The 14,268-nt window shown below is 38.1% G+C and overlaps 2 protein-coding genes across 6 annotated transcripts in view; one reads left to right on the forward strand and one right to left on the reverse strand.

Annotated features, from left to right (window-relative positions):
• Positions 1-4,011, reverse strand: part of LOC139748295 (heat shock protein HSP 90-alpha-like) — a 10,305-nt gene extending 6,294 nt beyond the window's left edge. Inside the window, exons 1-2 of one of the 2 annotated variants that reach the window (XM_071661282.1) lie at positions 3,733-4,011; positions 2,302-2,555 (exon numbers count right to left, since the gene is read on the reverse strand). In XM_071661282.1, coding sequence (XP_071517383.1) covers positions 2,302-2,555 — 254 coding nt within the window. In that variant the 5' untranslated portion in view covers positions 3,733-4,011. The remainder of the gene's footprint in view (positions 1-2,301; positions 2,556-3,732) is intronic. The other variant, XM_071661284.1, reaches the window with a different exon arrangement.
• Positions 1-13,805, forward strand: part of Ccdc56 (Coiled-coil domain containing 56) — a 23,696-nt gene extending 9,891 nt beyond the window's left edge. The window contains exons 1-4 of one of the 4 annotated variants that reach the window (XM_071661288.1): positions 4,137-4,271; positions 8,555-8,802; positions 10,198-10,300; positions 12,344-13,805. In XM_071661288.1, the coding sequence (XP_071517389.1) occupies positions 10,199-10,300; positions 12,344-12,487 (246 nt within the window). In that variant the 5' untranslated portion in view covers positions 4,137-4,271; positions 8,555-8,802; position 10,198 and the 3' untranslated portion in view covers positions 12,488-13,805. Of the gene's footprint in view, positions 1-4,110; positions 4,272-8,357; positions 8,494-8,554; positions 8,803-10,197; positions 10,301-12,343 lie in introns of those variants that run through there. The other 3 variants (XM_071661287.1, XM_071661286.1, XM_071661285.1) reach the window with 3 other exon arrangements.
• The last annotated feature ends 463 nt before the right edge of the window (positions 13,806-14,268 follow it).

Below are 14,268 nucleotides of genomic sequence, written 5' to 3' on the forward strand. Positions count from 1 at the left end.
GGTATTGATTGAGAGGGTGAAGGCATGTACAGAGCATCAGACTGGAAAGAGCAGTGTGGTTTCATTAGTGGTAAAGGATGTGTGGATCAGGCATTTGCTTTGAAGAATGCATGAAAGAAATACACAGAAAAACAAATGGATTTGTATGTAGCATTTATGGATCTGGGAAAAGCATATAAGACTTGACAGATGCTCTGTGGAAGGTATTACGAGTATATGGTGTGGGAGGTAAGCTAAAAGTGGTGGAAAAGTTTTTATCGAGGATGTAAGGCATGTGTACAAGTAGGAAGAGGAGAGCGATTGGTCCCAATGAATGTTGGTTTGTGGCAGGGGTACGTCAAGTCTCCATGGTTGTTCAATTTGTTTATGAATGGGGTTGTTTGGGAGGTAAATGTAAGAGTTTTGGAGAGAGGGGATAGTATGCAGTCTGTTGTCGTTGAGAAGGCTTGGGAAGCGAGTCAGTAGTTCGCTGATGATACCCGTGATGGCTGATTCAGGTGAGAAACTGCATAAGTTGGTGACAGTTTGGTAGTGTGTGAATGAGGGCCGAGAGTAAATGTGAATAAGAGCAAAGATATTAGGTTCAGTAGGGTTGAGGGACAAGTCAACTGGGAGGTAAGTTAGAATGGAGAAAAACTGGAGGAAGAAATGTTTTAGATGTCTGGAAGTGGATTTAGCAGTGGATGTAACCATGGAAGTGGAAGAGTCACAAGGGAGGGGAGGGGGGCGAGGGCTCTGCAGAAGGCGAGAACATTATTTTGAAGAGCAAAAATGGGTGTTTGAAGAAATAGTGGTCCCAACAATGATATATGGTTGCAAGGCGTGAGCTATAGATATGGTAGTGCGGAGGAGGATGGATGTTGGAAATGAAATGTCCAAGGACACTGTGGTGCGAGGGGGTTTAAGTGATGAAAGGGTAAGAGAAATGTGTGGTAATAAAGAGTTTGGTTGGGAGAGTAGAAGAGTGCACTGAAATGGTTTAGTCACATGGAGAGAATGAGTGAGGAAAGATTGACTGAGAGGATACGAGTCAGAGGTGGAGGGAACCAGAAGTGGGAGACCAAACTGGGGGTGGAAGGATGGAGTTAAGAGTTTGAGGAATCAGTGCCTAAACATACAAAAGGGCGAAAGGCGTGCAAGGAATATAGTGAATTGGAACGACGTGGTATACCGGGGTCAACATGCTGTCAATGGGTTAGGAATTAACCAGGGCATGTGAAGCGTCTGGGGTAAACCATGAAAGTTTTGCAAGGCTTGGATTTGGAAAGGGAGCTGTGGTTTCGGTGCATTACACATGACAGATAAAGACAGAGTGTGAACAGATGTGAACTTTGTTGTCCTTTCCTAGCTCTACCCCGGGTACGCCCGGGGGAGGAAGGTGTCATGTGCAGTGGGGTGGAGACAGAGGATGAAGGCAGCAAGTATCAGTGTATATATGTATATGTCTGTGCAAGTATGTATACGTTGAAATGTGGGTGAAGTATATATAATGTGTGTGCGTGCGTGTATGTGGGCCATTCATTCGTTTCCTTGCGCTACCTGGCAAACACGGGAGACAGCGGCAAATAAATATAAATATCACTAATAGGGGAGGGAGCAGGGGTCTGGAAAATGCTCCCCTCCAGCTTTTACTACTTTTCCAAAAGAAAAGGAAGGGGGCCCAAGTGTGGCTATTTTCCTTAATGCTTAGACCTGTTCTTGACGCTACCTAGCCAACGCGGGAAATACCAAAAAGTTTCTTTACAATCTTCAGTATGTGAAATTTTGTTCAGCAGACGACTGTAGCTCTTATTATATCAGCCTACTCATGTGATGCCTTAGAAAATGCTTGACGAAATGCGATGGAAAAACCCCATATTCTCCATAATAAATGTGCCAACATAATAACGATACACTGATCATACATTATTTTTAACAGAACTCATACAAAGAAAATACACGCTATTGTAGATAACACGGGTCAAACGTCCTGGAAGGTTAACGCTTTCATGAACACCTATATTTTTCATAAACATTTAAGAATTCTAAACTTTATTCATGACCTTACAAAATAAGAGAACTAGGATACAACTTTCCTAGCCTTGTAATACCCATGGAAAGGATACTGTTCCACTCCTATGTGTGTGGACAGCAATGCGTCATGTTAATATTTTATAGGTATACCTTACATTAAAGCATTCCTATTCTTACATTATTTTTTTTTCATATATAAATCAGCGTGAACCAGTCCGTACCATGAGTGAAAGGCAACCTTTAAATCATGTCTTATCCAAGCAATCAAGACTTTACAATACAACTAACCTGTCAATGATTGTCAGTGTGCGATCATTCTTGTTAGGTACCAGTTTAATGAACAATTCCTTGCCAGATTCCAACTTAGAGGGGTCTGTGAGCGACTCGTAGCGAATCTTGTCCAGAGCATCAGAAGAATTGGAGATGAGTTCTCTGAGGAAAATTTCCTTGTTACTGTAGAATGTGTTGATGATCAAGGACATCAACTGGGCGATCTCCGCCTGGAAGGCAAAGGTTTCCACATCGTCCATTTCCTCAGGCATCTGTAAATTAAAATTTACATCAATGATTGAGAAAGACAAATAGATAGGAGGTAAAAGAAGTATGTCACTACAAAATTCATTCTAAACCATATATATTTGTGGTAGATTACATATATATATATATATATATATATTCATCTCTAAAAGGCAGAAAAAGATGCGTTCCCGCCAAGCGTTCCGTTCCAAACCAAGAGAGGCCACCATACCCTGCTCCCACGTGGAGCGCAGTTCCGACGTGCTGGGGGACCAGTTTTAATCATTTCATTCTAACACATGTACAATATTAACTATACATTTCACTATATTATTATTGAGGAAGGTGTTAGACATTTCCCACAATGATATGAGACTATATCTTTACACTGGGCGTGCAGTTACCATATTATACACTAGGAAACTTTTAATTCTAGTCAATGCTTGAAAAACCTCGAAAGCACGTGGCGCGACACCACGTATATAATACTAATTTTCACCTACATAATTACTTCATTACGATAAATACAATATTCGAAACCGATTTGTAGTTTAAAGCTTATATTCAAAGGCCATTTTTGGAAAGCCATTTCAGGCTGTGCGTCTCTACACGCACTCGTAATGCTTCCAGACGCCACCTACCGCCATATATACATACAACTTAATACCCATTCATAATTTATCCTCACGAAATTCCTTAATTTACTATAAGTGAAGATACCACCATAATGAACCTGGTTGGACTTGCTTTACCTGCCTTCATAGTTCCGCAAGGGGAGGCTGTGGTGCCTAATTGATCGTCTCATTCCATACTGTGCATTTATACAATTTTTCATCCGTTTTCATAACACATGCTGATCTTAAGTGACGCGTTAAAATCTCGGCAAATTCTATATAACTTTCAAATAAATTTTTCATCTTCAAATGTATGCATTACCTTGCGGCATGTCTTTGGTACAGAGTATACACGAGAAGCAGAGAAAATGCTTAATGAACTTATAACAAGGGACCTAAGCATATAGCTCGGATAATTTTTTATACCCCTTAAGACAAAATATAAGTTTAAAATTTATGCATCATATATTTAAAAGGAAAAAATTTTCCCGCCATTCCTATATCTTCCCTCAATTCACCGATACTCGGCCGTCAAACTGTACACAAATCTTAAGCATTAGCAGTAACAAATTAATAAACCACTACTTACGATTGGAATGTGAAGTTAAAAAGATGGAATGTATAGCTTATCGCCCACACAGACCCCTTCGGAGGCTCTCCTAGGACTGGGATGGACGAGTTGAACCCGCCACTAATATAGCCTTCGGGACCCGCCTCGTGTTCGTCCGCCACCAACATCCATCTATTTTCACCATTTCCCTTTAATATCCTTCCACCATCGTCCAAATATCCCTGCATATGTACAATCTACGATAAAACATCCACTAGATCACCACTGGACGCGTGTTCGAATGGTATTTATACATTTGGCTCAAAACTAGTTACCGGAAGATGAAGAAGACTGTGTTACGCGGGAGAAGGTTCTAGAATACTCTGGAACGTTTGGCGGGAACTATTGATTACACGTGGTTGGTACAGCCAACTGACTGCCCTGATCCCGGGGGCCTATGTGACCGGCGTCTGGCGTACAGACGCTCTGAAACTCCCTTTTTACGAAGCAGCCACAGGCCATTTCGAACGTCGACTACCATCCCTGCATTCTCCAATAACGGCTGCTTTGTTTGAGAGGTCAGATGGTCCACAGATTTGCCTCATGTTTGTAGTATTTGTCATAAATGGTGATTAATGAGCCTGTCCCGACATCATGAACTGTATTCATTGTAATACGTGTTGTCTGAAGCAACTTGCAAATCAGTCAGACTTGATATTATGAGCTGCATTGGGCATATAGGCTTCTTCTACCTATGTATTGTCTAATTACTCCTATATATATGTACTATGGTGTCTATATAGTCTTAACATCGTATGATAGAATATTGAGATTTTTATGTCTTTGTCAACAAGTGTTCGGTTTTGCTAATTCGTAATAGTGTTACATAAATTGTGTTCCGTAAGACTCAGATTATTTTATTAGGAGGGCCGTACGTTATATGTTTAAGAAAGTCTTTAATTACTCATGCCATCAACGTTATTTTATTACCCTTAGGTATAAATTTGTAGTTTCTTTTCCTATGTATACTTGAGGATGATGTGCCAGGTATCACCTAACCACGACCAGTCAGTCATCACGTACCAAGATCAGTCACCGAATATACCTGGAACAGTCACCACTTCCAGGACCTGAGTCATTGCCTCAAGACCAGAGTCACCATTGACCTGGACCAGTTACGACGACTTTAGAAGGACCAGTCACTCACCTATTATGACCACAGTCAACGCCTACCAAGACCAGTCACCACTGACTAGGCCTACAGTCATTATGTACCAAGACCAGTCACCAACTGACCGGGCCTACAGTCATTATGTACCAAGACCAGTCACCAACTGACCGGGCCTACAGTCATTATGTACCAAGACCAGTCACCAACTGACCAGGCCTACAGTCACTATGTACCAAGACCAGTCACCAACTGACCAGGCCTACAGTCATTATGTACCAAGACCAGTCACCAACTGACCAGGCCTACAGTCATTATGTACCAAGACCAGTCACCAACTGACCAGGCCTACAGTCATTATGTACCAAGACCAGTCATCAGCAACCACGACTGTTGTCTTTACCTACCGGTACCTCACTGACTGGGATTACAGTCAACTCGGAAAAGGACCAGAGTTAACATCTAGTGACCGAAGTAACCACCTTCCAAAAACCAGTCACCACCTACCAAAACCAATCGCCATGTACCCAGTCACCATGGTCACAATCTACCAGAGCCACAGTCATCTCCACTTGCCTTTATAAGACTAAAGATACATGGCAGTCCATCATGTATGGACACCCCCACACCATTATTTCATCTCATAAACTAACCAGTTTCTAGACAGATTGATTCATGACAGCAGTCTTCCTAGAAAGAACTTCAGTAATGGTAATCATAAAGTGACCTAATGATTAATGCCTTTACTCCAAAGATAAATTAGATGAGAGAAAGTCTGTCTTTCCGCTTTTGATATTGTAAGAGGATAATATAGCCTACATGTTGCCTGAAGCCCTATGGCTCTTGCCAGAACTGTGCCTTCAGGTGTTATTTAGCGTCCGTATACCTAGACCAGCACGTGGACACTGGACTGCCACTCTGCCAGTCTGCCACAAAAGAACAAGCAAATCGATTGTCAGTTTCCTGTGGTAGGATGGCGTCACGGCTCCACCGTTAGAGTTGCTGGTTCGTTTCAATTTTCTGCCATCAAACCTGTGTCTTATTTCTTAGGTTCAGTATGATTTGTATCATTCATTACCTTTCTAATTTTTTTTGTTGTTGACCTCTGATGTATGTGTCATTCGTTCTTCAAATATGATACGCACATTGTGGCCTGGATTCTCCGTGGAATGCACCCGGAGTTTATATATATATATATATATATATATATATATATATATATATATATATATATATATATTGTTGAATTTAATGGTTATCAAGATCTATGGGTCATTCAACCAGGTCTGGAGCATCAGCCAAACATACAAAACCCGAGGTATGTTCCCCCAGCTTGAGGGACGTGGGTTCTTTGTGAAACTCAGTTGCCAACCCTTCTTTTATCTATTCTGAAACATTTCTAGATCACTGAAGTACTTATGATAAAAAAAATAATGGGTATAATACGATGTATTAACCAGTTATCTCTTTAAAAGTTAAGTATTAACTGAATTTCCTTTTGAGTGTTCGAATGATTTAGGAGTGTCGCCCAATTCACATACCGTTTCTCAGTTTTCTACCTATATAATATGACATACCAAGTACAACCAAGGCCATCGTTACAAAATACTTATGTTTTTAAGCAGTATTAAATCAGCTGGGAAATATTCAGCACTTGGTAATCAGTCATATCTGGCAACTATTTTGTGTACACCGGTACGAAAAGTACAGAAGCTCATTTCTGTCGTTATTGAATAAGAATGATTGTATAATCGCTTTGATAATTTCATCACTTTTCTTATCATAACATTGGTTTGTAATGTAGACTGCATAGAACAACGATGGGGGGGAAAAACAACAACTGAAATTTATTATACTTTGTGTCACGTGACACCGACTCTAGTTGCCATTTACCCAAATTTCGGGAAATGTTGATTTCAATGAGAATCCTGCATATCAACCAAGTTCGTCATTTAATAATGCCTTACTGTTTTCCTCAAGTCTAAACTATATACAACTCTTGGATATTGATGAATTTTGTACGGTATAATGAAGTCTTTATCATCATTTAGCAAATTCTTGCATCTTTGTTAAACTTTTCTCCAAGATTATGGAATCTAGAATTTTCCCGAAGCATTAAGGCCCCTCAGTCTTTGCTGTATGTCTATATCCCTTTGTCTATTCACCCTGGAATATCCAAAATGGTTAGGAAATTGGTTAATGGAGGAAAGATTTCGAGTTGAAAAGTATAATATGGAAGAATATAGTTTTGTATTTTGATAAAAATGATAACATCCAACAAGGGCAAGGGTAAAACTTATAGGTTTTTCTACTCGAGAAGTTGTGCCACATTTTGTTTTCTGTTTAAAACTAATGTAGACGGAGGAAGGGGTTGTAATGGCAGACTCAAGGCCATACCTATGAGTATATACTTCGATCGAACCCTGGAGTATATACCCATCATATTTTTTTTTTTTTATCTATTACAATAGCACAGTACTTAATTTTTTCTTCTTCATGTGATGCAAGTAGAACTCACCAGAAAACTCAAACCATCCCATTCTTTTCATATATTACATAATTTATGTAACTATTGTTTTGATATACAAACCAGTGAACTTCATTCATTCCTCCTCAATCAATTATAACTGTCGTACATATACTTCATAAAGAAATCTTTTTCCTCTCCCGTGTCTAAGGCAAGTTAAGGAGGTGGGCATTTTATCTATCAATCAGTTTCACTCGTGTCGTCTGGTCTAGAATTTTCCACGGGAAGAGGCCAATTCACACACCCCATGTTCTTCATTAACACATGGATTGGCAATACCCATATCCCATGTTCTTCATGTTTCACATGTTATATTATACCCAACGCCTCTTTTTTTACCTTTATACCTTTGATTAGATATTGTTCTTTTCCCACAAATTGGCTGAAATGGTTAATTGATTCATGTAATTGAATGTCATTAAAGTCAAATCAGTGTTCGCGGGAAATGGCGAATAGTATGAAAAAAAAATATGTATATAGATAGATAGATAGATAGATAGATGGACAAGTATATAATGAAAATAATAGTCCGTGATGATAATTATGACGTTGCTTTTTAGTAGTTTATATGATTTGATTTCTCTTGTAATTTTTTTTTATACATGTGGCCCACCATTTTTTCATGGAGACAGTCCATCTCTTCAGGTGCCAATAAAGTTATTTAAGTCCCATTATCACAACAGAAGTACCATCTGTATTGATGTTGGGATTTAGATAATCAATTATCGGCACCTGATCAGGTGGATTGTATCTATGAAACAAGTCGTGCTACATATGTAGAAATATTACATTTTAAATGAAATTATATGAACTGCTGAAGTGCGATTTCACCTTTATATATTTGCTAACCACTTCAGAAAATTCTAGATTACATTAAGTTTTCTTTGCTACTGTATCTGTGGTGCATATTCACAATGTATATATATATATATATATATATATATATATATATATATATGAGATGAATTTTTATATAATAAACTTTTTTTCATTAGAAACAAAAAATTTCCTGAAGAAAAGCGGGCGCGTGAGACATTTTAGGCCCGTACTTGGAGCACTACAATGTAATAATTTTTACCCTTTACCCTGACGTAATCAGACACAAGTAAGTTTTTTTTTTTTTTATCTAACATGTCGAGTGACTGACACAGTGTGATGTATGACAGGTAACGAGAGATGAACAAATTGCTGATTAAATAAGCCAAAACCTGTGACGCAACGAATCGCTTATTTGAAGTCTCTCCAACAATATCGTGTGCATCGGCTGGGTTTACCTCGTCTCATCTCGAGACCCCAGGCCACGAGGGAGGTACAAAGTGTTTAATGGTCGTATAACGAGGCAGTTGGCGAGTCCTGAGGTACATTATCCAACTTGAGGCCTAGGGGTCAGGGTTGGCCGGCAGGAGGAGTACAGGTGAGCAGTGACTGGAGGTTTACCCTCGTTACACAATGCTAGTTAGTCCGTCACACATGTCAGTCTTCTTTAAGGGCCAGTCAGTCCGTCCAACTGGCTAGTTTATCCCAATGACCAGTCTCGTCTTACAGTCATTGACCAGGCCCGTTACGCAGTCCATGCCGTCACAGTGGTCAGTCCCTCGTTGGGGCAAGTACCTGACTTAACGAGTGAATGGTTGTTACTGTTATTACCTTTGGAATATGAGTTATACTATGATGCAATGGTTTGTTTGGTGTTTGTAGAACGTAATGAGAAAGTATCACTGGGATAACTTTTTTTTCTGTTTATGGTGATAGTGGTGAGGATTGTGAAGCTCAGGGAAAACGGTATTGTTGAAATACATTGGATATTTTAGAAATCAGCATAATTAAAACCTCGCTTAACCTTGGGTTTGACATCACTGCGAAATATATCAGAATATATATCATTCAAACCAAAGTACCATTGAATGATTTTAAATGAGCACAGGTATGCAAATTGATAATTTAAGAAAAGCTAAATTCGAACAACTGAGAAACAAATCGTATAAGGTCAGATTAATCAGCTTGAATCTGTTTAGCATAGAAGAAGGTTAAGAGCTGATCCAATACAAGTATTTAGAATTATCAAAGGCTTTGATATTCTTGATATCTCAAGTTAAGATTTGATCGAGATGATTTTACTCATAGTTGAAAAGTTAAAGAATTTCATGTTACTGCATGATTGCACGGAAGTTATTTACCATTATATAGTGAACAAGAATTGGAGATACTGATAGTTTTGCTCCTAAATCAATGAACAAACTGGTAAAACCTTTCCAGAAACATTTGTGGTTTTGCTTCTGTATGTTGGTGGTGATGTGACACATAATGATGCCTTAATTTTAACACGATGGAGGCTTTCTCCCTGAGACACAGAGGTAGCTTGTTTGTGATAAGTTTTTGAACCTTAATGACTGATTTCATGAGACAATATTTACCGTGCCCCATTCAAAGCAGAAAAGACTTTACTTTCTTTGTCTTCAGTGAATGTCCTGTACGGGATCCTATGTTGTACCTAATAGAACAGGGTGCACTGAATGATATGTGAATATTTCCATTGATCATCTACATAAATTTTCTTTTCATATAGACTGTTTTAGGTGCATGCGAGGGAGGCATGTAAGGACCAGGATAAGTGGAGACTCTTCTGCTGTGGACATATGCATATGATGTTTTTATGTGCCCTCCCAACTGTTAGTTCTGGATATATATTATTGCTTTTATTGCGTCATTGCAAATTTTATTTTTCATACATATTTGCCATTTCCCGCATTAGTGATGTAGCATTAAGAGTGGCTGGAAACAATGACTTATGTTGGTGTTATTGTTACAGAATGGCTGGAGACAGAAAGCAAATGCCAAAACTGGACTTAGAACGTGATTCACCTAAGCTAAGCCAGTCGCAGCTTGACTATATGAAGATCATCGAGAATCAGGTGAGAGGGAAGCAAGTTTCTTTGATTTTAACAGAATGTTGTATGGAACTTAAAGTGAAAACCATTATGTTGTGATTTTTATCATGTCTATTTTTATTTGAATTTTTATTTGCATATTTGTGGTGTGTACTTGTATATACCTGATAGAATGATACTTGGCCCACTGATGGGAAATAGTGTAAATGAAGCAAGATTTCTTTTTCTTGTGTTAAATGAGATGAATGCTGATGTGCTAGCCCTGCTTAATTATAAAATATTGTTGTAGATTCTTGTAGGTTAGTTGACATTGTGCTTTGAAAATAGGTTGAGTGAAAGGGAATTAAGAATTAGCAGACCAAAACTCCAGACCATGGAAGAAACAGAGTAATTGAATTTACAAGAATCCATTAGAGTAAATCTAAAAGGTACTAGGCAAAATTAGCTAATAGTTTAACAGATAGATTGACTTTCTTTAATGTTTCACCATGAGAAACTAAAAACGTACAAAGAGTAAGGACAGAAGCCTTGATGACAAAAAAAAAATGTTGCCATGGGAACACAAGGTTAACAGCATAGTGGCTGAGAATAACATCATTGTTAAACAAGTGGTATTTGTGGATGAGTGATATGTACTATCTCTGGCATGTGGGAGAATCTTATAGGGGCTTGTAAGTAGGTTCTCTCTTGGATAGTGAGCCAAAGGGGGAGGGAGTGGGAGGCTGGAAATCCTCCCCTCCCATTTTACTTTTCCCAAAAAAAGGAACAGAGAAGGGGCCAACTGAGGATATTCCTTCTAAGATTCAGCCCTCTGTTCTTAACGCTACCTCACTAATGTGGGAAACAGCGAATACATAGAAAAAAAAATACATATACCCATATATTCCCTGAGTGTCATGGAAGGCAGCTAAAAGGGTTGGGAGTGGGGGGCTGGAGATTCTTCCCTCCTGTTTAACTTTTCCAAAAAGGATGAACAGGGATGAGGGCTAAGTGAAGATTTTCCCTCTAAAGCACAGTCATCTGTTTCTGACAGTACCTTGGAAATGTGAGAAATGGCAAATATGTATTTTTTTCATACATATACGTTATTTCCTTTGTTAGCAAGGCAGCGATCAAGAACAGGTGAATTAGCTGTAGAGGGAGAAACTCTCTTTTTTGCCCGTTTCTCTGTTCCTATGACACTCAGGTAATACACGGGAAGTATTCTTTCTCCCTTATCTGCTCACACTCATTCTCTATCTGGTATGTGTAATGCACCAAAACTATTGCTCCCTATCCACATCCAGGCCCCACAAACCTTTCCATGGTTTACCCTGGAAGTTTCGATGCATTACAAATGACAGCCAGAGAATGAATGTGAGCAGATGTGGCATTTTTTTCATCTGTTTCCTGATGCTACCTCACTGAAGGTAAAATGAATACTGCCATGTTAAATGGTCACCATTTAAACAGATACTGTATCAACAAACTTGAGATGATACACAAATAATTTACAAACAAAAGTTATGGTCTTAAGCATATGAACTACTATGAGCATTTGAAAGACTTTGAACTTGACTGTCCAAAATAAAGAAGAAAGAGGTATTAGAAAATGTAAGCTTGGCAGCATATAGAATATGTAGCAAAATTTTTAATTTGGAAGCATCTTGGTAAGAAAGATACAGAATTATCAAATGATAAAAAAATGGTAGGCAATAATGCATGAAAGCCCCAGCAGGGAAGGTGAAGAGCTTATTTGATGCAGTGCCCAGAAAACTGCGAAATGTCCTTGGAGTTGCTACAGCAAATTAGAAAGATTAAAATGGTAGTTGAAAATGGTACTAGATAAACCTTGTACAGACAGCTTTGGAAGTGAAGTGATCACCAAGAGAAGCAGTATAGCTCAGAAAGCAAGACATTGCAGTGCACAATCCTTATTATCATGGCAAAAGCTTGTTGTAGATACTCATTAGTAGATAGGGACACTCTCTCTCTCTCTCCATGTAAGATGATAATCATATAATCTAAGCCATTTGTGTATCATTCCTTACATGCATGATTAATTTGAAATTATTTGATGTTTTGCAGAACTTGGAACGAGTGCGTAAACTAGTGGCAACGAGGCGAAACAACATCATGGTAGGTTCTTTGCTGGGTTTAGGAGTCCTTGGCATCTACAGTTATTCCATTTATTCTGTTAAACAAGAGAAATTCCTTGATGAATTAGAGTAAATGGTAGTGATAGTCTGGCCATTGCAGGCTAGTGTATCTTAGTAATGCAAACTGTGAATTTGTGAATGTTCATGAATGTTGTTAGAATTTTGGTATGATGTGAGCAGTTTGATCTAATTTATCAAAGGTTTCTAACAAACATAAATGCAGATAACAAAAGTGTATTTTTGTTACTTATAATTCAGGCATTTGCACATATGTATATACCCTATATATATAGAACATGCATAAAGTGTTATGACTAGATGGAATTTATTGCTATTGTTGGCCAGAATCCATGGTGGTATGGTCAGCTAAAATTGCATCAATGTGATGTCAGCATGAGGCTGTTACTTTTCCGTTATGTTAATTAGGGTACAGTATTCCTCTGCATCAAGGTTTATTTTGCCCATCCCTAAACCATATCCCTGTGTTATGCAGATATGTTCATTTGACATAATTACTGGGATGACACAGGGCTTAATAAGTTTTGATAAACATGCATAACTCGCACACATGTGTGTTGGATAACATTGCATCACATTCTGTAATTCAGAAAATAGTTTAAAGCTTGCAAATTTATACATAGTTCCATGGAAAAGGATATATTTTACAAACGAAAATCTTGCATGTGCTGACATTTGCTGCACTTATTTTTATTTCCTTAGAAATCTTGCTGGTATGAAAGCAGAAATATGGAAGCACTGTAACTTTGAAATAACATTCGTGTAGTGGAATAGTGCTTTGAGGATTTACATTATTAATATTATGTTTAGACATGTCATGAGGTTGTTTATGCAATTCATGATTTATGTCGGTTCAATATGTCATTTACCTTTCATACACAGGAAGGAAAGGGATCACTTGGTTATGTTTGATTGTCTGAAGTTGAACATGATAGTTAAGTAATACCTGTTACTTTAAGAAACAAAGTGGTAAGGGTGACTTCAAACTTTTTGAAGCACTAGGGGATGTGGAGGAGTCTTATCCTTTTCATACTTTATTTAGAGTACCTTTTCAGACCTTCATCCTTGTGCCATGCAGTGTTGTAGAGTCCAAACTAGACCTTCAGGCAATTTAAAAGTTAGCTAGAAGCAGCTGATACTGAGCCTTACATTCAAAAGGCAGACACTGTATCCTAACCCAGCTGGCTAACCTGTGATTTTTAGTAGACTTCATTATTTTGCTTGTTATCTCTTAGGGTAACTAGGGACAAGCGTATTGAAATTAAATGTAATGCCTAGTGATAACTTGATGAAAGGGTTTAAATTACTAAGCATCAGTGAAATGTATGTTAGATATTTGTAAATATTTCTTATTAATATAGTAATGTAGCATATGGTTTATTCATTTGGATCACACAATTTCTTTTATTTGATGAAAATCTGGTTTGATGAGTGAAATTTTAGCATTATTGATAATAGTATTCTGACATTATTTAGAAAAAACATTAGCCATTCTCTAGTACATTGGCTTCTGTGTTCTCATGGTAATGAATGAGCTGTCTTATGATAGATTGATTTGGAAGAGGTCTTTCTTTCCCTTCTCTGCTTCACTCTTTGTCTTTTGGCAAGGTTTGTCTATGTAGGAATATGTCTTTTCTTTCAAAGAAAGTTATTACCATTAATTATTTATTATACTTCATCGCCGTTTCCTACGTCAGCAAGGTGGCACCAGGAAACAAATGAAAAAAGACCCTTCCACTCATATATATGCATACGGGCACATTTATGTAAATAAACATCCATATATACACATGTTCATATTCATACTTGCTTATCTTCATCCATTTCTGGTCTCAC

Source organism: Panulirus ornatus, chromosome 73 (assembly GCF_036320965.1).
Source record: "Panulirus ornatus isolate Po-2019 chromosome 73, ASM3632096v1, whole genome shotgun sequence".
Classification (NCBI taxonomy): Eukaryota; Metazoa; Arthropoda; class Malacostraca; order Decapoda; family Palinuridae; genus Panulirus; species Panulirus ornatus.